The sequence below is a fragment of the Ascaphus truei genome, chromosome 5, assembly GCF_040206685.1.
Source record: "Ascaphus truei isolate aAscTru1 chromosome 5, aAscTru1.hap1, whole genome shotgun sequence".
Taxonomy (NCBI): Eukaryota; Metazoa; Chordata; class Amphibia; order Anura; family Ascaphidae; genus Ascaphus; species Ascaphus truei.
The window spans coordinates 148,158,857-148,182,382 of record NC_134487.1 but is presented as its reverse complement, the minus strand read 5'-3'; the positions used below and the strand labels follow the sequence as shown (position 1 = coordinate 148,182,382).

Sequence of the window (23,526 nt, the reverse complement as noted above, 5' to 3'; positions counted from 1 at the left end):
ATTACTCGATCTCTCTGAAGTATTTGATACCACCCTCTTCTTCTCCTTCACATTCTCCATACTCTTGGTATTCATAGCAAAGCTCTATCCTGGATCTTGTGTAATTTCAATGTCTTTTTGCCAACACCTCCTCTGTTGATCTCAGTGGGGGTACCCCAGGGCTCTGTCCTGGGACCTCAATCTCTTTAGGTCACCTGGAGAGAGTGTGTGTAATCACATCTCTTGGGTTCAAATATCACCTCTATGCTGATGACACCCAAATGTACTTTTCAACCCCTGACCTTACACCTGCTGTACAGACCAAAGTTTCTAAATGTCTCTCTGCTATCTCATCCTGGACGGCCCTCCGCTGACTTAAAAGTAACATGGCAAAAAAAAGAGCTCCTAGAGTTACTGTTGGAAGTACTATCATCCACCCAGTAGCGCAAGCACGTGGCCTAGGTTTCACACTCTACTCCCCTCCCATTCTCACATTCATAAGGTAGCTAAATCATGTCGTTTTTTCCTCTGCAATGTTACAAAGATACGCCCTTTCCTCTGTTGCTCGAATGCTAAAACTCTGACATAGGCTCTCATTTTCTCTCGTCTCGATTACTGTAACCTCCTGCTGTCCGGCCTACCTGCCTTCCCTACAATCTATCCTTAACACTGCTGCCAGAATCACTCTACTCTTTCCTAAATCTGTCTCGGCGTCTCCCTTGCTGAAATCACTCTCTTGGCTTCCTATCAAATTAAGCTTTTAAAGCTTTACACTCTTCTGCCCCTCCTTACATCTCCGCCCTAATTTCCCGCTATACACCATCCAGACTCTTGCGTTCTGCGGTGTCTAATGCCCTCTCTCGCTTTAAACATTTCTCGCCGACTGCCCCACACATCTGGAATGCCCTTCCCCTCAATATCTGACTAGCGCCCTCTCTATCCACCTTTAAGACCCATCTTAAAACCCATCTCCTTAAGAAAGCATAGGAGTTGCTCCGTGGCTGATACTTTACACCTCGTACTTGAACCTTGGCCCCTTGCAGATGCACTTACCAGAACACCTTCCTATTGTCTCGGTACGTTCCTCCTACTTATTTAGGAAAAGGAGTCCCTGCCCGAAGAGCATACAATTTAATGTCACTCATGTCTGAAACCATTTCTTCCCATTGTGTTTGTATTATTTGTTGTTTATATGATTTATCACATGTATTACTTATGTGAAGCGCTATGTACATGAATGGCACTTTATAAAATCATTCATTCATATTAATGATGTATGGTAGACTAGCATTTGAGACTGACCAAAAGCATTGGCCTATATTGCATGGTGAACGAGAACTAATAAGACAAATATCTATGTCGACATTCAATCCATTCAAGGTTGTCATCTTTGACTTTTTTTTTTATTCCAGACATTGCCACCTTCCACGAGTCATTCAAAAATGGTTTACAGTTCCCCAAGCTTAAAGACTGCCAATAAACCTACAGCAGGATCAAAAGCGGTTGATGTGCAAGACGCTCATAAGAAGAAGCAGGTATGCTGACTTGACTAATATGATTTTTCTGTGTTGGTGGATAGCTTTATATGATCTTACTGAAGATCTAAATCAGCAGTGCTGCCCACTCTGCAACGTTTTGATATGGGACTACACTCAAAGACGTAGTCCCTCAAAATAGCCACTGATGCTTGATGCTCATTTAGCAAAACTATAAATAAAGGGTGTTTGAAAATGTGGTTATAGGGGAGAGGAATCCCTACACAGTGGGCCCTATGGAGTTAAATTTCCAAGGTGTTTTTATTTTTTTTAAATATACTTTAGGTGCAGAATGAAAATGTTAACAATTGTATGTGTTTTTTTTTTTTTTTTTTTAAATAGGATGTTGCGTGGCACTGCACGGACTTAATTTATTTTAACCAGCCACAGTATTATGCTCTCTTGTATTGTCTAATAGCATTGTTCTCTTGTAATTCTTTGTGTACACTTGTGGGTATCTATAGTATTATTACCAAGTGCTTTGCTATAACACTGCAACCGATTTTGTTGCCCCATAGACATAAAGATGATTTTATAGGTCTATTAAATCAAGGTTTTTTTTGTGATGATTCTATTTTTTTCTTCTCATTTTGGGGGTATCATCTAAAAGACTCTGTTTATACATTACAAAGCTGAGGCATTTTAACTCTTTGTTGCTTTTCTCGTATCTTTAATTCATTGTACAGGAAGCACTAAAGCTCCAGCAGGATATGAGGAAAAAAAAACAGGAGATGTTAGAAAAGCAAATTGAATATCAGAAGGTAAGACTAGATAATCGTATTGTATAGTTTCTATGCCTGTGATTCTTTTGGTGGTTGTCCTATTTTCTTTTTCCTTGAGACCTCATTGGCTAATATTGCACAGAGGAGCTCTTTTGCCTTCGTTTAGATTAATACAACTATAAATATAGGGTAAATATTCAATTTGCATATAGCAAAGGTTGTACTAGATGGACACACGTCGAGTTTTGAGCTGAAACTACCACATGGCATTTTACTGTCCGGGTTATGTCTTCTGTCCGCACTGGTTTTAAGACGTATGTTTATGCCTTGTAAACACAACCTGATGATGCTAACCCATTTTATAGATGTTGATATCTCGACTGGAAAAAAACAAATCCATGAAAGCGGAGGAAAGAAATGAGATTATGAAAACACTGAAAGAACTCAATGAAAAGATCTCTCAGTTGAATGATGAATTGAAAACACTGTCTACACCATCAAAGGTGAAATCTAAGACCGAGGTATGCAACATAGCAATGTCTGTTTGCATCTTGTTGCCCATTAAACTAAAAGCAGAGCTTTGAGGTAGATAATTTTACAATATTTCTACAGATACGGTGAAGACCATTTGAAATGTTTCGACTTTTGTATAGTTTACCGGAGAGGTCCAGTCAAAGGACCAGTCAACGACGCCTTGAAATATTTTACAGTCCACGAGTGCTAATGTCGCCGTACATTTTCTTCACCAGGGCTGGACTCGCTGTAGTAGCAGATAATGCTAAAGCATTGCAAGCATAGTTTTGGGCTTCAATGATTTACAGGAGTTTGAAATGAAAGATAATTTGCACACATGGTTTAGAAATTACATTCCTTATTACAGAATTTGTAGTACTGACGGACCAACTGTTTTAAATAAACAGGTGTAACATGGTGTCCCAAATGCAGGGGGCCATAAGGCCTGGGGATATGTATTCTTCTTTCTTTTTTTTTTTTTCTTTCTCTATGCAAGGTGTACAATGGCTCAATGCACTTTCAGATAACTCCCTTTTTTTTCTGTGGTTAAAGGCCCAAAAGGAGCTCTTGGATGCAGAGATGGACTTCCACAAGCGACTGACCTCAGGGGAAGATACAACAGAGTTGAGGAAAAAGCTTAATCAGTTGCAGGTTGAGGTAAGGCAGTCACTGATTTTTGTGCATCTTTTTATCTTATTTCGTACTTGCATAATTATCACACAACAACACAAGTGACATATACTGCTCTCTAATTATTAGGAAGGTGTGGATGGGATATGAATTTGTCCACAAATGCCTAGATTGGCATTGGGTGCATACGATGAGCTATATATGATAGTTTTATCAAAAATTAGAAGGAAAAGTGTATTTAACACCTATACCCTCTAGCTACAAGCTCATTTGTTGTAGCACTCCTGGGACAGTTAAAATATAACTTTTATTAAGTCTCACATAAAATAAAGTCAACAAATATAGACATACAAGAATACAATATTCATATAAATTTTACAGTGGTGGGGTAGGGGTTGAGTGTGAAACCAAATCAGCGTTATCCTTATTAATGTAAGTTGATACACGCTTGGGACAACCCAAAAAAACCCAGATACAAGGAGGTAAGATATCTCTATGCTGTCTGGAAATGTGACACAATAAGTGTGCAATGTATCAAAATGCAGTCACTAACACAGCATACCGATCAAACCAACCCATGATCGCTATGAAGTAAAGTCCAACACTAGTACCTATACTGATAAATACAAAAGATGATAGAACAGTGCCTGTAAAGATCACAGAAATAGGTATATAACTGTCTATATCAATCAATATAGGGTGGGATCTCACTCACTTAAATTAACGTGATGGACTTTACACAATCGTGGGTTGGTGGTATGTGGATTAATTCCGTGTGTGACAACAATTTTGCAGTAACAATAATGTAATAATATACACTAGTAGGTGTATATAACCAGTGACTGAATCAGACAATGCACATAAAGGATGCTGCTGTGCAGCCGATAAAATAAATGTTTTTAACTAGGAGAAACATGGCCATAAGTGAAACAGACCACCTATTGTGCAATGCGTGATTTGTCAGTGCTAATACATAGAACAAACAAGCCGCAGATTATCTGCAATCAGATTCTCTAATATCATGACAGTCTAGAGCACCCGCAATCACAATGAATGTTAAGCTAACATCTGAGTTACAAATGCACACAGAGGTGCTACATATAAGTGCAACAGACAGCTCACAGCAGCTAATAAACACATAACACAGGCAGCAAGCGTAATGTCAAATACAGACGGCAATAATTGGCACGCCGCCAGTTTCTTGTGTGTAACCAAGATCAAGAGAGATGCATGTTACCAGTTTGTAACACTGCACGGCACCTTCCAAGCGACGTCACTACGCTGGACGCCCTACGCGTTTCCCACCTACACGGAGGTTCGTCAGGGGCGAATGAGTGACAGTGGAGGGAGGTCTGGTAATTTATAGCGTCTCTGGTTGACATAGCAACCAGTCACCAATGAAAATGCGCATAAGTATAAGCGCTTGTAATCACGTAATAGAAGCCTCTAACTGCCACTGAGGGTGCAAACATTACATTAAACACAGAAAAATGTAAAATAAATAAAAAGGAGGGGTAAGTATCGAGTAGGGTACCAGTTACTAATGGCAGGAGAGGCTTGATAAACTCAAACTGCAAACCGGAGGCATAAAACATTATTCAGGCTAATCTATACAGAGTTAGTTATGTGCTGAGAAGCATGCTTTCAAATAGGGCAAAGGAGATACCTTAAAGGGAGAGAATGACATATTGTAATGCATAGTAAAACCACGAGGTGATACATTAATACAATGTAAAGCCATGATCTAAATTTGTCAATATGTTCAGACAAATCACAATATGCTATAATGATCAAATATACTTAAAAAGGTGTACATGCTGTGGGATGAAATAGATGTACTTTTGATTCGTTGATAGATATTTAAATAAAGGGGGTGTAGGTAAAGCCTTCATTTAGGCCACATGGATAAAGAGTTTTTAATTTATAAATCCACTCTGCTTCACATTTAAGCAGCCGATTGTCAATATTGCCACCTCGTATGTTATTTCTAAGGTGTTCTATGCCTATAAATGAAAGGCATTTAACGTCCCTATGATGGAATTGGTTCACGTGACGGGCCACTGGGGTATCTAGTTCATTGATGACTGAATTTACATGCTCTAGAACCCTCCGTCTGAACTCTCTAATTGTCTTTCCCACATATCTTTGTCCACATGTACATGTTATTAAATATACTACATTAATTGACTTACAATTTATATATTGTCTGATGTCATACATTCATGTCATATCACTATTATGAAATGTTTTTGCTGGTTTTATGTATTGACAAGTTTTGCATTGAAACATACCCTTTATAGGAAGTTGTAACCACGTAGGTTTGCTTTGCCTTTGGAAATGGCTATGCACTAGACCATCATAAAGATTAGCTGAACGTCTGCTAGTAATGCTCGGAGTGTCCTTCAAAACCTCCGTAAGATCAGTATCTTATTTTAGAATTTGCCAGTGTTTGGAAAATATAGTTTGAATCTCTTTCCATCTGTAATTGTAAGTTCCTATACATCGGATTTCTTTACTGGGAGGTCTAATAGAGTGCTACAACAAATGAGCTTCTAGCTAGAGGGTATAGGTGTTAATAAATACACTTTTCCTTCTAATTTTTGATAAAACCATAATTATCACACCACTCACACAGACACAGTTGAAATCTGCAAAACATTTGTACAGTATGTTTCAGATGTTGGATATTTAGAACCCTGTTAAGTTGCAAAAAACCATCCTAACAAAAGATGCAACACTACTGGCTTATTGAGCATTCACAATTGCCTGTATAATTGTTAGACATTCACTGCCCCTTTAGCCTTTATCAAATCTTCTGCTTATCCAGCTTTGTGTAATGTGCGGGAGTTTTCTGTTAACGAGCGACCTTTTTATTTTGATCTTTATTCGGTTCAGGCTGATGCAGCTTTCCCAACAGTTGCATAATTACAACATTCTGAAATATTTATCTGTGCCCAACTCCCGTAAGGAATACAACACCATTTTGTAGCATAATCACAAAATGATTGACTAGTGATCACAGGGGCTTAAAGAACAGTAGAGGTGCTGTGCTAGGTTAAAAAAAAATCTCTTCATTAAACATTATCAAATACAGTCCAAAGAGCTTTGTCTTTAAGCTTGAAGCAAGATTTCTTATGTAAAAATAGGAAGGTGCGAGTCTTAATGTAAATTTTTTTTTAAAAAGGGTAATTCATATTGTAAATGGAAAAATGTAGTGCTACTGTGAGTAGTTTCCGCCTAGTGACGAGTACATTCACGCGCTCCATGCATTCTATAACCGTCTACCAGCAAATACACTGTGATGACATGCTGTTTTTTTTCCCCCCCTAGGCTGCTCGCCTGGGGATCCTGCCTGCAGGCCGAGGGAAGACGGTACCCACCCAAAGCAGGGGTCGAGGAAGGGGACGCGGTGCAAGGGGAAGGGGCTCATTAAATCATATGGTTGTAGATCATCGGCCCAAAACCATAGCTGTTGTTGGATTTGTCGAGAAGGAGAAAGATGAGTTGCTCCAGCATTTTGCTGTAAGTCTGTAACACATTTAGGTCCATACCTAATCTCCTTTAAAATGGGCGACACCCCAATTATGACGTACTTTTTAATCTGAATGATTTTATGAAGTGTTCACTTTTTTGTGTTCTATCTAGAAAGGCCTAAATGTCAATAAACAAATCAACCTAAATGATAGCACTTTTTCCTCTGTGCTGCCATGTTCAGTGTTTTGCATCTCGCTCTTCTGCCCAGTTGTTAACACTTCTTGTGATGTCTTTTTAGACTCTGCTTGTGAGAAGCTCTATTTGGTAATGATAGGACATAGTGCTTTAAAGAAGTATTTAGCAGAACAGAATTAGGGTAGCTCAAACCTACACCTGTACTGGAATGCATCAGTAACACTATATAATGCAATACCTTGAAGTATGCAGCTAGGGAAAAGGCATTGGCTATACATTTATTGAAAACAAACCCTGCACACCTACAAATTGGCGTGCAATTTATTACTGAAATTCTCAATTTTGATCCCAAGTCATATAACAAAGGTCCTTTAGTTGCATCTTTTGATCAAATAATGATTACACCTGCTAACCCCATCAAGGTAAACTTCATTTCAGCTGGTACCTACACTAAATGCTTAATATTTCTTATTGTATTGTGGACTTAACATGGTAAAATATGTGGGTGCCTGAAGGGTTAAATGAATGAAGTATATATGCTCTCTGCGATTCAGTGCAATTAAAATTGGCAAAAACCAGAAATACATTTGGATTATGAAGGAAAATTTGTGAGTGCACAAGTTTCTTAGTGTAAAGTAATGTACCTTTGTTTGTGAAACACGCTGCTCCATCTTCAGACTATCACATATAAGTATTGAAAAACCTATTTGCTAATTGGATAATTGGTAAGGAGCTCGGAACCTAAAAGGAGTGGTCTAACACCTCCAAATAAACTATTTAGCACAACAGAATTAGGTGAGCTCAAACCTAACCCTATAATGGAATGTATTGTAACACTATATAATTCAATACCTTTATGGAGTATGCAGCTTGGAAAAGAATTGGCCATGCATTTATGGCAAATAAATACACAAGCCTGCGCTCCTCCAAAATTGGCCTGCAAGTTATTGGTGAAATTTTACATTTTAATCCTTGGTCTTTTTAAAAAGGAGTAATTTATTTGCATCTTTTGGTTAAGAAAAAGATTACGACTGCTAACCCTGTCAAGGTAAACTCCATATTTTTGCAAGTAATTTACCTACACTAAATGCATTATATTTCCTATTGTCTTGTGGACTAAACGGCGCATAGATGATTAAATGAATGAAACGTATATGCTACTGTATCTGCAATGTCATTTTAATGGAAACATTTTATTTGAAAGTTTTTTTTTTTTGTTTTTGTTTTTTTTGTGGGTTAAAAAAAAAAAAAAAAAGTAATCCAGTATTTTAAGTACCTATATTCCTGCAGTAGATCATTTAGCTACATTTCATCTTGCTGTCCTGTATGGAGCATTGGAAGTTATGTGAAATTACATTTAGTTCTGATACCTGTAACTTCCTGTACTATAAATGACATTACCAAAGGGGCAACATGACCGCCCCTTGTTCTATTTCCTAAAATGCTTCCTTTTATAAGAAAAGTTTAAAAGCAATAAAGAATAAAAAGCGTACTTAAAATATTTAGGGTATAGTTTGCTTTTCAAGCTAAGCAGCTCTTAAGCTCATGATGGATTTAAAAAAAAAAAATTTTTATTCAATGGGGGTTTTTTTTTCATTAATGATGCACAGACCTCAAATCTCATCCGATCTATTGTTGAATACAATGTACATAACGCTGCTACTGCACACATTTCTTATAGCAACTTAAATAAGGAAACATTGCACCAATGGTGTTCTTGTTGTTTTCCTTGTCTGTAACCTCTTCCTTCTATTGTAGAAATGTGGTGATATTGAAGACCTCAAAGAAGAAGAAATTCCGCTGAGTGTTATTTTAACATTCAGGACAAGACAAGAAGCTGAAAATGTAAGTTTGGCAGAAAATATAAGATATGCACTAACTAATGTCGCACACAAAGGATAATGAGAACATTAGCATGTTGTAATGCCATTTATTGGACTATCGTAAAAAGAAGTTAAACGCTCCTTCCAAAAAATGTATTAAGATGGACACCCAGGGAGAAAAATATTCAGAACTGTAACATGCCTTAAATTTAGAAGCAAAACCATTGTCATTTGATGGAACTGGCAGTGAAAAATATACATAAACAAAACGTTCTAAGCATACATTTCTGATGGCCAATTCACTAGTGAGATTTTTATTAGAAGCTGATATGAGAGCCGCAGTATTGACTTGGTGAGAATTGTAGTAGAACAGCCATCCTAGTGCCAGAGAAATTTTATCACACTAAATAGGAACTTGTCCTATACCACAATGGCTGTCTTGGTGCTCTTTGTCGATGGGCCAATTGGGAACAGTGACTTCTATTATTGATTGGTTTGCCAGCAGCTTCCAACTGGAGGCTTTTTTAAGCTGAATGGACAATCCATCAGGCATAGGTAGGGAATATATCTTCTGAACTTGGGGGCTGCCTGTGGCAAGACAGCAGTGGTCCTTCACTTGGGAGAACACCTACTACAATGCTAAACAAAATTGTCAGCCGGTATTTATTTGATCAAAAAGTGTTTTTCAAGTATTCCATGCAAAAAAAAGTGTCACTTGTAAAGAATTCAGATGTGAGCAGGAATGTTTAATTGGTCTTTTCTTCTAAGGTGAGACAAGTTAATAAATGTTTAGATGCGATTTACAGCTGTAGACACTTTTCTAGTATAGTACTGTGATGATTGTTTTGTTTTCTTCAACTTTCGCATCTGAGGTTATCATGGGTTGGGGGGGGGGGGGGGTGGGAAGAGAAGAGAAGACTGGATTTCACAATGTAGCTGTCTCAGTGCTCCAGGTGTGCAGCTGGATGAAGGTGATCCCAGATCTTCCACAGAGTCTGCTATGAGGAAGACAAAAATATTGTTTCTTCTGTGATAAGTCCTGCATTGGAGGATAAGAAATTGTGAATTTATGTCTTAAAAGAGGCCGTGAAGGAGCAGACAGAAAGATGGCGGAGTTCTTCCCTTGGATGAAGAGGTGGTAGCTCAGGGCATTGAGGTGGACTCTCCGTCCAGAAGTTAATGTCAGAAAAGGACACACTAGTCTGGACAGACCCAGTGGATTCATCCTCTGAAGATTGACTATTTAAATCTAGTCTCAATTGATCTGATCCTCAGATGAAGAAATGCAGAAGAATCCTCTGACTTCGATTGTAGACCCACTGATTAAGGCAGTTTGCCAAGTTTTAGGGATTGGTGTGACCGCAGCCTTTTCTGGGGTACCCTCGGGGTACAAGGAACTGCAGGCAGGTTCGCTGAGTATCAAGGATTCTTTATTTACGAGTGCACAAGGAGATGACACATCAACAAGTTGTTTCAGTGTGATCTGAGGTGGGGTCCTCTCAGTATTTATACATTGTATATAACCATTCTCTTATATGAATATATTATCACTTCACCCAATCCACAAGCTCATCATTGCACATTGCAGCTATCCCATAATACTTGTTTTTCCCCAAATGTAGGTTTCGATTCCTAGGAAGTACATGCTTTACCTGGGATAATCCCAGAACAAACCTCGCCCAATCACACATTTCATTATGTTCACAGAATGACCAAAAACACTCATCAGACACACACACAAAATAGGAGACAAAATGGAAGACCAGTAACCCCAGATCCCCCTTTCTTATCTATAGCCCTCCTGTCCATAATTATTTCACATTGGTATTTCGCTTACCCATGCAGAATCGAAGAACTTTCCTAGTACATGACGTAGTCACGAATTTGACCAAGCCAGAATGGACTCCACTGGACAAAGGTTTTGGTATCCAACAAGTTAGCCAAGATGTATCCCTTCGAAGAAAAGTATATAGAATGCTGGAATTATCCACCTAAGGTGGATGCGGCTATATCTAGGTTTGCCAGATAAACAACCTTACCAGAAGATGATGCGACTTCTGGGAACCCATGGATTCATGGATAGAAAACTCTTTCAAAGTCCTTCATAGCAGCAGGAGCGTCTTGCACGCTGTTGGTTGCAATTCAGTGTCCACAGCTATGAAGTTGTGGATTTCTAATGTGGAAGAAGCGCTTGAGAAAAAAGGAGTAAAAAAAACCCATCCATTTTGTGTGCTCTTCCTGAGATGGAAGAACGGCTCATTCAGAGCAGTATTAGACCTCCAAAACAATCAAAACTTTTTGGAGGTAAAGTTCAGAATGGAGTCGTTAAGCTCCATCACAGCTGTAGATTGCAGAAATGGGATGGCCTCGGTAGACCTCAATAATGCCTATTTTTACATTCTTATAGCCACACCTCATCAGATATTTAAGATTTGCAATTAGGCCAAACCCTTTATCAGTTTGCAGTACTTCATTCCAGCCTTACGATCTCTCCACAATCTTCACAAAAGTTTAATCTAAATTTTTATAAAAGCCCAAGAGAACTCTTCTGCTGTGACACTTTGCAAGAGTACTGGAGTTTCTAGAGCTACACCAATGGGTAGTAAAGGTCTCTAGGAGTTCAATTTTTCACATTAAAGGGAGTAGTCATTCTTCCCTGCGACAAAAGGCAATGCCTAACAAAAGATCAAGGCCATCACACCGCAACCACATACCTACACTATATGAAGCTTATTAGCATTCTACCTTCCACCATACAGGTGCGCAAGATGACACTTGTGAATATTTCAGACCCATTCAATTTTGTCAATGGGAGAAACAGTGACCCGTTGCAGAGAAGTCGACTGCCAGATCGAGTGAAACAGTTTTTAACATGGTGGCAGCAGGAAGAAAATGTAAAATGTGGCGGTACTCTCAAGACTGGATCATGATGACTACATCAAATGGTTCGGGCTGGAGGGCCCAACTGGGTCACCTCTCGGCACAAGGAAAATGGGCAGTCATAAAGCAAGAAACCCTAGCAACATCTTGGATGAGCACGTATATGCAAGCAATGAGGTTTTTCTCGCAGGAAATGCAAGGAAAGAGCTTACATCCGGTCAGACAATATCACAACGGGGGTGACTTACATAAAGAAGCAAGGGGTAACAAGGAGTCTCTAGGCATTAGAAGAAATTGGCCCTATTTACAAATGGACAGAGAAGCATCTGGAAGGCCTTACAGCAGTGTATTTTCCAGGAAACTTAAATGCAAAAGTAGACTTTCTATGTCGAATAACAGTCTTGCCATGGGAATTGTTCGTATCAGACAACATCTTTTACTAGGCTTTCAAAGATTTAGTATCTAAGGACTATCTGATGGCTTCAGCCGCCAACACAAAGAGGATTATTTTCGTTCAGATGGAAATTCCATCTGGCATACAGCTTTCCTTTAGTACCTTTTTGTATTTATAAAAAAAAAAAAAGAAGAGTACTTGGGAAGATAAAGCATAAATAGTGTCTCTCATTCTGTTTTTGCCTCACAGGACATGGTTTCTCCTGCTTGTCAGTATGCTAAGGAACCAACTATTACAATCCCCGATTTTTATCATCCCAAACTACAGTTTGTCTTTGATCCCTCCTGTGTAGCAAGCCCCACTCAACATCCAGGAGATTAATCTATAAGAGGTGTCAAAACGTTAATGCAGGCAGGGAAGGCTTCGCCCTCCTGTCTACCATAAAATATGCCAATAACAAAAAAAAGTAAGTTGTGCAGTGTCTATTTACATCCATCCATGCCATACATTTTTGGATTTCTTACAGAAAAGCCTTTACTTGGGTCTCAGCACCGCTCCTTGAAAGTTCAAGTCTCTGCGTTTATCGGCATTACTGGGCAAACAGTTGGCCACACAGGATTTAAGAACACATATTTTCCAGGCTATTCGTTGGGGGGGGAAAAAACAGTTCAGAGTACCACTCCATGGGATTTCCCTCTTGTTTTGCAAGCTCTCACCAAGGGTGGGTTTGAACCACTCCAACAAGCTTCTTTTATGAAATGAAAGACGGCTCTATTGGTGGCAGTTATGTCTGCATGCAGAATCTATGAACTGCAAGCTCTATTAATAAAGGGGCCATTACTGGTATTTCATCAAGACAAAGTAGTCCTCAGACCATTACTCCCCATTCTTAACAAGTCATATCAGGCTTCCATCAGAACCACAAAATAATTCTGCTTTAATTTTGCCTGATCCCAGCGAATGCTAAAGAACTACGTTAATTGGATGTTGTCTGATGTCTAGAGATCTACCTCAATGGAACCGTTCAGTAGCTCGGAAAGTCTGTTTTTCCTCCTTTCAAGGAAAAGGGGACAAGCCGCCTCGGAGGCTACCCTCAGTCACTGGATCACTGCAGGTATCAAGGCTCTAAAAGCTGTAAGGGCACATTCCAGTAGCTCAATGGCTACACCCTGGGCTGCGACGGGTCAAGCTTCTCTGGAGTTATGCAGGGCAGCAGTATGGACTTCTAAATGATGGAACGTAATGAAAGTATTTGTAGATGTGCAGGCCTCAACAGGCACATGCTTTGGCTGCAAAATGCTCCAGGCGGTTGTTCATTCTAAAAATGTTTTAAAATGTTTTCAGTATCAATCTGGTGTATGCCTTATGTGTTTGGTACTGCTTGGGCATTTCCCGTTGGTGCCCCTTGCCACGGATCTGCTCAGGAAAGGAGGAAATTGTTTATCGATCTTACCGTCATTTTCTTTTCCTGAGTAATGTCCAATCTCCCGGCCCTAAACTTAGGGCTGTATTAAACGTGTATGTTTCATCTTCCAAACTACAAGACAACTTGTGAGGAGGTGTGTTTAATATGTAGGTCCTCCTTACAGTTGCAAATCTTTTCAGTCTTATCCCAGCTAGAAGGTGGAACTTAACCCTTTTGGTGCGCACGTGATATGGAACATCACCCGGGAAAAGAAAATTCCTTTCAACTGCACTTATCTCCTGAACAGAGAATCTTATTTAAAAAAAAAAACATCCCTGAAAGAAAATGACTGCTGCTTTTAAAGAGGCACTCCAAGTGCCATGTGTTTATTTTTTTTAAAAATGGGTTTCAAGCAGGGGGTCTTCTGAGCTGAACAGCATTGATTTGAGCACTAGGAACCCCCCTGCTTCCCGAGATGCTTACCTCCAGAAGGTGGTGCTGGTAGCAAATCTTAAATTTCCTGCATCACAAGGGCAAATCGGAAGCTGTGATGTCTACCTATTGGCCCACGTGATATGGGAGCTTTAAACAGCAGTGAGATGCTGGTACCCTCTATGGGAGGTAAGTTTCTCGGGAAGTAGGGGCTACTCGGAGCCTAAATCAATGCGGTTCAGCCCCTGAGACCCCTGCTTCAAACCTATTAAAAGAAATATATAATGTTGCTTGGACTACTGCTCTATGTTAAACAACCTTTTATGTGTAGTTTTAAAACCTGGCGAGAGAGAGGGAGAGGGAGGGGGGGGGTACAAAATGTGTGTATTTATATCCCTAAACTTTGCCTAGCCATTACACTGCTCTTGTGATGTACTTGGTACAGCATGTGCCCTAGCATGTCAAAGGCACTTACGACGTATCTGGTACGTGAGGGGTGTGCAAACTGGGCTGCGTGAGATATTTTTGGGGGTCGGCACTTAGAGGCCCCGAGCTGTTCCCCAAAGCATTTAAATGAAATGCTGGGGAGCACGCAAGCCTCTAACTTGATTACCTTGTCTCTGGCGGGTTCTGGAGACATGTCGCCATGGCAATACTGGGTCACATGATGCCTCGTTACTATGGCAACGTGACGCTGGAGACTAGGTAAGCGGGGAGGCGCGCACAAGCAAGTGGAGAGAGCAAGCAGGGGAGAAAGTTTGCGCACCCCTGGGCACTTGCTGGTTTTCATGGTGTTGATCGGGTCTGACAGTTACCCGCCCAATCGCAACAGAAGGTGGGAGTGTTGCTCTACTTTCATTTATGGCTTTCAGGTGCTGGTTACGTGATCGTTCCGGGTCATGTGATCACACCAGGAAGTGCCTTAGGTCTGTTGACTCTCCAAAGATTAAATATATCCAATTTAATGAATGGGGCATTAGTGCGATATGGCTCATCCGCAGGTTTTGCAACTTATCGCACTGAGGTTACGAACTGTTTTAAAGCTGAAAGAAATGGGCGTTTAATTTATCCTCAAGGCTGTTTGAACGGTCAGTTCCACCTCGGATCTGAATGATTGGCAATGGCATATTTAATAGGTTAAATATAGATGATGGAATCTCTCTCACGTCCATGTCCATGCATACTGTGCTATATGATTGCACACACGGCTATCTCTTACACATACAAATACTCGATGTAATTCCATCCCTATATAACAATAGGGACCACATAGTATCTACACACACTTCTAGTAATGCAACACCCTCTTACATTTCCACACCTATCCAGACCATTGGTGTATATACTCCGACTCCACACACACCTTTCTTAAAGCGCTGTATAAAATGTGGGTATTGTATAAATTTATATTTACATACATACATACATACACATAGACACACACTTTTACATCACGAACATTCAGGGACTTTTTAACATCTAGTCATAAATCTCATACAACACAGGGGGAGGGATAGGTTTCAGTAACAGATAACATTCCAAGATGCACTGTTTTTAAGTTAAAACTTGCTTTATTCATTGTAACACCGCCGGAAGAAGAGATCAGTGTATCTCGAAAGCTCGCATAAATAAAAGCATTTCGTTAGCCACAGAATGGTATCGTTGATTCATTTTTTATTATTAAGCTCGGCTAACACGGTACAGATATCTCTATATCTCTCAAAAGGAGAGCTACTGAGCGTGGCCAAATGTACACAACAAAAGACAGAAAAGCCCAATGTGACAAAATATATAGTATATAGTTAAATACTTCAATAATAACATTCTCATAAGTAAAGGTTATTTAGTTAAACCCTTTGGCCAAAGCATTACAGGCATACCCCGGTTTAAGGACACTCACTTTAAGTACACTCGCGAGTAAGTACATATCGCTCAATAGGCAAAAGCCAGCTCACGCATGCGCCTGTCAGCACGTCCTGAACAGCAATACCGGCTCCCTACCTGTACCGAAGCTGTGCGCAAGCGGGGAGACTATAGAGCCTGTTACAAATGCGTTATTTACATCAGCTATGCACGTATATGACGATTGCAGTACAGTACATGCATCGATAAGTGGGAAAAAGGTAGTGCTTCACTTTAAGTACATTTTCGCTTTACATACATGCTCCGGTCCCATTGCGTACGTTAATGCGGGGTATGCCTGTATAAGCCTGCAAGGCGTGTTTTATTTTTTTTTCTGTCCCATGGGGCAGTCTTCAGGCTACAAATGAATAAAACTTTTACTTTACATTAAGTGTGATTTGAATCTTTAAACAACTTATAAATGGAATTGACTTTAACGGGTGCTGTGTCTTCAAAAGTGTTATCTCTCAGGAACAAACCTTTGAGAGAGAGGAATGAAAAAATGATTCGCTCCTTGCTTTTCTGTGGATAAAAAAAAGTGTGTGTACGCATGCATGCATACACGCACACTGTATGTATATCACCCATGTCAATGTAACTTGTCAATGTTGGTATACCATTAACAAAGTACAGGCATACCCCGCATTAACGTACGCAATGGGACCGGAGCATGTATGTAAAGCGAAAATGTACTTAAAGTGAAGCACTACCTTTTCCCCCACTTATCGATGCATGTACTGTACTGCAATCGTTATATACGTGCATAACTGATGTAAATAACACATATGTACAGGCTCTATAGTCTCCCCGCTTGCGCACAGCTTCAGTACAGGTAGGGAGCCGGTATTGCTGTTTGGGACGTGCTGACAGGCGCATGCGCGAGCTGCCGTTTGCCTATTGGGCGATATGTCCTTACTCGCGAGTGTACTTAAAGTGAGTGTCCTTAAACCGGGGTATGCCTGTATGCTGTTTCAGAGAATCCCCCTTGGCAGTGCAGTTACACGCGATCTGTCAATCTTGATTTGATGATACTGCAGAGTTTATTTTGAGAAGGGGCAAAATGTGTTGTTCAGGATCTTAATTTCCAAAAGATCTGTATGCTTCCTTAATATTAATGACCCCTGAACTGTAATTGTACGGATTCATTGCATGTATTTAAAAAAAAAAAAAAAAACTTCTTGGCAAAAATACATACAGTAAATTTACACCAGTGAATTTCAGAACTTTGTAATTTCATGTTAAACACAAGGGGGCAGAGTTTCAATTTCCTCATAAACTTTCATTAACAAATATTGTATATGGTTTTTTTATTTTATATTTATTTACAAAAAAATATATATCACTATAGAATCAATAATCCAGCCCTAACCTTGGTTTATCCAACAGGCTAAATGTATATTTGTTTTTGTGCAGTTAAATGAACTGGCTTATTTGATGCTCTTTGTGCCAAAAAATAGCACGGTCATGCATAGGCTATAAACAAATGATATGGTATATGCAACTGCTACAGTTGGTCTTTACCTTTTGCATATGGTGCTCAGGAAAATAGATTTATTTTATATCTGGACTCTCACTGAAGAAAACTATCACATTTCCACCACATCCCATTTGTGATTCGAGTGAGAAATTTAAAGCTGCTTATCTGTGCAGAGAATATTGGTTTCTTCACTTCAAATGGTTTATTCCGTAATTAACAACATTGAAAAAATATATAATTTTCCTCTCCAGACTAGCCCCACACGGCATAAATAAACAAAAGGCCATACTTGGGGCCATCACATTAGCTGCTAGAGGATGGAGAAGCTGTGAAATCCAACCAAATAACTGATTTAGATGTGGTAACATTTGCAGTATAACATCACATTTTCCATAGGGTTCACTGCTAATACTTACACGTTGGTCATGCCAGTATGATCAGGGATTGTCACATACCATAAAACCTTTCCAAGTTCAGAAATACTAATGTGACTTAATTGTTTTTTTTTTTTTTTAAATAGGCTGCTAACCAAGGCTCAAAATTCAAAGGAAGAAGGCTTCAAGTATCCTGGCACAAACCTAAGACGCCCTCCATATCCACAGAAATGGAGGATGAAGAGCCGAAGGAAGAGGTACGACCTGTATTGGCTTTAATTCTACTTATGTACTGTTTCTACATTATGTTGAGGAATGTTTTGTTCCTTGCTGCATGGGCCTGAGTCATTCACTTGTATACACTACACGTGAAGGGTTTAAATTGTTCTTGTTAATGAAATAGAATATATTATTAGTGTGTGTGTGTGTGTGTGTGTGTGTGTGTGTGTGTGTGTGTGTGTGTGAAGACACACACGCACACACACCTATCTATTCAAAAATAAATAGTCGATACTGTTCTGTGGCTGATGAAATGCTTTTATTTGTGCGAGCTGTCGATCATCATCTCTTCAGGCGATGAGATATAGATATATATATAGATATATATCATTTGTTTAATTTGAATGAGCCTCTTTACTCGTACATTAATAATTTCACTATTTGTATGTAAACAGGTCAACCCTATATGCTGATCCAGCACAGTCCACCTACCGGATTGCCGTAGCCTACCTCCAACAAGCTTGAGTACCCACTTTACCAAGTTAGCTTGAAGTAACTAGAATGGACATTATTGCTTGATAATAGCAAGCAACTCCACAGAATGAAGACACACACACACACACACATTCTGTGGAGTTGCTTGCTATTATCAAGCAATAATGTCCATTCTAGTTACTTCAAGCTAACTTGGTGAAGTGGGTACTCAAGCTTGTTGGAGGTAGGCTACGGCAATCCGGTAGGTGGACTGTGCTGGATCAGCATACAGGGTTGACCTGTTTACATACAAATAGTGAAATTATTAATGTACGAGTAAAGAGGCTCATTCAAATTAAACAAATGATATATATCTATATATATCTATATCTCATCGCCTGAAGAGATGATGATCGACAGCTCGCACAAATAAAAGCATTTCATCAGCCACAGAACGGTATCGACTATTTGTTTTTAGATGTGTGTGTGTGTGTGTGTGTGTGTGTGTGTGTGTGTGTGTGTGTGTGTGTGTTTTATTTTGCACATGGGGTGCTCTGAAGTACCATAGATCTCTAAAGTTAATTGTCCTTAATTCTATCCAATTAAATCACCTCAAACACACTAATTCCTATAAATGCCAGTTACAGGCAAATCTTGGTAGGTGGTTACTAGAGATTTGCGAAATCTTCAGACGCTTGCAAATATCTGAGATTTTAACACTGAGCAAACCTAAAAAATTTTTAAAAGACCCTGCACTCATTTGGTGCTAAAAAAATTAAACTGACAAGTTGCTGGGCATGTCCAATCACGCAATTCTTTTACTGTACAGCAAGTAAACTCTGTGTCTTCTTTGGGGCAACATTTGTTGGTTTTGTGAATTTTCTTGAACAAAGTAGCACAAAACTAGGAGACGGTATTGAAAGTGAACAGACCTTGTCACCTCTAATACCCAAAGGTTTTACAATGATTTTTTTCTGAGCATTTTTGAATTCTCCATTTTGTTTTCAACTCCACTATTTCTGACATTGAGCCCATATCCAATTAAATCCTCACTTTATTGGTATCTCTTGTCCAATGCCTCGATTACCCTGATTAGTATTGTTGGTCTCCCACTTCTCAGAGCAGGTATAATTTCTTCTTGTGTACTATAGACTGGCCGATTTTTAATTAAACCAAATCTCACACAACCCTCCTCTCGTTTAGGAGGCTGAGATCTCGGACCCATTTCTTCATGAAGATGACGACGAGGATGAAGACGAAGATGAGTCTCGCTCCTGGAGAAGATGAAAAACAACAAAGTGTACATAGAAAATAACGTTTTTTAAGGAGTGTTCACAGACCTTTTTATTATTATTATTATAAAAAAAAAATCCTAAAGTCAACCCACATGAGCCAAAAGTAGTATTTTTTTGTTTTGTTTTTTGGGGGCTTTTTTGCTTTTTCTTGGCAAAAGTAGTAAATATCTTGTATGTGTAAACCATACCGAATGCAACACTTTTCTGTGAAAGCCAAAGGCAAGATACTTTTTTTTTTTTTTTAACGGTCCTGGCGTGCCTGTATTTTTTTTGGGGGGGGGGGGGGGGGGGGCCTTCAGAGATAATAGTTTCTTTTTAAAGTCTAGATTACTTTAAGATCTGTCATATTTGAGCACACACTCTGTGCCTAAAGAGTTAAAAAAATAAAAAATAAACACCATTTAGACATTGCATTGAGGTCCCCACTGGCTACAAAGTTTAAGCCTGGTTTCATTTTCTACTGCAAGTCACAAATTATTTTGAGGTCATCATTTGACCCATTATTTTCATGATCATGTCAGCTATTCCTCTAAAGCAAACAAAGGAAATTCTGACCTGCGTAGTAGCGACTGTATAGTGATCGCACTGTTGAGGCATGGGGGAGATTACAATGGCTTCCGATGAACGATTGCTGGAGTAGAAAATCTGCTTGTGTAACGGCCCATCCACGTAAAGGAGCCCGTGTAATGCTGTGTGCACTAATAACCTACATATTTACGGTCAGGTGCTCACTCCAGTAGCTGACAGGTTAAATGCAGAATGACTCGCGCTTGAGCAAGTTTGCTACATCATTTAACTTTTTTAAATGTAAAACCTGAAGAAAGTCAGTGGACTGGTTTTGGTTAGCAATGCAAAAGGCAATATCTTAATTCCCTCTGCTTTTTCACAAGACATGCCTTAAATCCTGAATCGGTGATGTGTGTTGCATTTCTGTCCTGTAGGCCAGAAGTGAACGTTCTCCATCAGCCCTAGATGCTGAGATAACATTGTACTCGGCCAATCCATTCCTTTTTCAGGAAACTTTCCTTTTATTCTTAATGTGAAGCCTAAAGAAGAAGAATACATCTATGGTTCATCTGTGGCCAATATATAGGCATAGACTTCCCCAGCTCTCAAACGTGATCATTTAGTAAGCCCCGATCCCATCGCTACACAATAAGACATCATTTATACTCTGATGCATTGTTAAAAAAACAAACAAAAAACCTTCCTAGTCAATGGGCATGTATTTCAAGCTTGTAAAGTGGCCCTATAATATCAGTTTGCCCAGACTCGTCCTCTTTATTAATGTGTGAAAACAGTTTCACGTGGTTGTCTATGCATTTTAACCCTTTAGCTCTCAAGAAGGCCTTTAGTGCACTACAGAAAAAGGCTATGAAGGTCTCTTCCCTAGTGGAAGGTGTTTAGCAGAACAACAATGCACAATTGATATAAATGGAATGACAAAAAGCAGAGCTGTTTGCCTGAAAAGCATTTAACATCTATAATCGGTTTCTACTTAAGATTGGACAGTGAGAAAAACAAGAAAGCACTGAGATCTAGATTCACTAAGCTCCATGAAATCGGCAAATTACCTTAAACGGGTATGGCCATTATTTTCCCTGAGTTAACACCTTATTCACTTAGGTAATTATATGCAAAAACAACCGTAATTGAGCTTGTTGGCATAGAGATGTAGCGAGATTAACTGTCTCCAGCGCAGTGGCTGAAAATGCTAATGACCGCTACACTGGGAACAGTGTCTGCCACGATCACGGGATCTATACTTCCGGATCAGACCCCAGCAGCGTTAATCCATCCAGGTCGTAGCAATGCTAATGATGATAAATTTTGCTGCATTTGTAGGATTAACCCAGACATTGAAATAGGACCTTTCGAGTAGATCAAGACCTGTTTGGGAGAGGGACAATTTACTTGTGTACCTCCAAATCGATCCACCCATACTCCACAGTTGAGATGCCTTTCAAATATGCTAATGTAAATATGAAAAAGTATATTCAAAGTATTTTAATTGGCATCTTTATCCTGTACTTCAGTCTGTTTGGAGGGATAAAAGTAAACCTGGTTTCCTCCTAAATTGATCGTGTGTCTCTCCTTCTGCAAATGCCTTATTTCAGTGTCTGGATGGGAGTAACACCAGAGTTGGGTATGACTTGAATAAAGTAGATTTGCTTCCAGGCCTTCGCATTAACAGAGCTTTGTATATGGGATAAATTTAATTTGGGCTGTATTGAGCTCATTTACATGTCATTTAGAATAACGTCCTCTACAAATAACAGTGATTTTTTTGGGGGGGGAGCATAACTTGGTTTGTCATGTTATTAATGGTCATTAACCTAAGTTAATGTCCATAAATAGGCTTGTGGAGCTTAGTGAATCTGGCCTTCAATGTGCTGTAAACCCATAACCTTTTTGTTTCAAGAGCAATGCCACTGGCATCAAAGAGGTTAAATGCGGAAGGCCAGTTTCTGGCTGTACCAATAAATAACATTTCAAGCGGGCAACATTTACAGAAAGGGAATTAAATGTATTGTAAAAGAATAGAATGATTTCTATTTTGGACAAGTCAGACTATAGTATCTGTGACTCATTAACCCTGTTGACACTGTCAGCATTGAGACTGATATTTTGACCCTGCACAAACCTCAATCCTAATTTGTCGTCAAACCTTTTTATTTTGTTGCTTTATGGCAGAAAGTGTGATATAGATCGAGATATGCCTTTTTACCCTCTTGCAATGAATTGTTTCAGCAATGATAGGCACAAATGGACATTGTCACTAAAACTGTCACTGTGCAATGTAATTTCCACCTATATTTCGGAGATAAAGGATCAAATGACCCATGAAAGTTTTTATACGGTTTTACTCTGTCCCTTCATCATAAATAAGTCAAACATTTGAGTTTCTTCACTTTTGAAGACATCCAGCCCTATGCTGTCATGATAGTTACTGCATTTCTCAATGTTAACAATTTATAGTTTTGATGATGTGTTCATGGTAATGTTGACAGCTTAACACTTTATACATAAAAACAGAAGGGGCAACAAAGGCTTTATATAATATGTACAGATGTTTTCTGAAGATGTATAATTTTGTACATAATTTTATCCTTTCTGTGTACGAAGACTACCATTGAATAGATGCCCTAAAATGTTTTATTTTTGTACGAAGAGGGGTAGGGAGACGATTGATTGAAACATATGAAAGACAAAGCTGTGCACATTACATGTAATGCTCTTAGTGAAGTATGGACCTGAAGCAGTGACAAGCTACACAAACTTTATTCTCAAAAATCATACACCACAGATCATATGTTTCATAGTGGACTCTGATAGATCCGTGCTTGCTTTTTGGTTTTCTTCCCACCCCCTTTCACTTTGCTGTTTTAATATTTGAAAACATAGTAGATCTAATGTTTTCTATAGCTATGAAGAATTACTTGAAGGCCTAGAAATGTGTGCAAAATGCACAGACTTAAAGATGAATAAACCTCTCAATGCAGGATGTCTGCAAGGCGATGATTCCGATCCTCGCAGCTTTGAGGTAGTTAAGTGAGAAACATTTATTTGTAGATTTTCATTTTGTTTCTTAAGACCTGACACCCCATTTCAAAACCAGCTCAGATTTATGCTACTACTGGTTTCATTTTTATTTTGTTAGATTTTTTTTATTTTTGCCTTTACAACAAACAAAAGTTGGGGTATTTGCAATAATAAACCTAATATTGTCCTTCCCCCCCCATATTGCAAAACCGATTTTAAAGCTGAATGCTCACTACCAATGTGTATTACAGATAAAGACC

At 39.2% G+C, this 23,526-nt stretch overlaps 1 protein-coding gene across 3 annotated transcripts in view; it reads left to right on the top strand.

The window, feature by feature from the left end:
• The window catches only part of RBM27 (RNA binding motif protein 27), an 80,214-nt gene extending 60,213 nt beyond the window's left edge, over positions 1–20,001 (top strand). For 2 of the 3 annotated variants that reach the window (XM_075601034.1, XM_075601032.1), the window contains exons 14-21: positions 1,392–1,514; positions 2,201–2,275; positions 2,602–2,757; positions 3,302–3,406; positions 6,710–6,901; positions 8,807–8,893; positions 17,882–17,992; positions 19,632–20,001. In XM_075601034.1, the coding sequence (XP_075457149.1) occupies positions 1,392–1,514; positions 2,201–2,275; positions 2,602–2,757; positions 3,302–3,406; positions 6,710–6,901; positions 8,807–8,893; positions 17,882–17,992; positions 19,632–19,715 (933 nt within the window). In that variant the 3' untranslated portion in view covers positions 19,716–20,001. The remainder of the gene's footprint in view (positions 1–1,391; positions 1,515–2,200; positions 2,276–2,601; positions 2,758–3,301; positions 3,407–6,709; positions 6,902–8,806; positions 8,894–17,881; positions 17,993–19,631) is intronic. The other variant, XM_075601033.1, reaches the window with a different exon arrangement.
• The last annotated feature ends 3,525 nt before the right edge of the window (positions 20,002–23,526 follow it).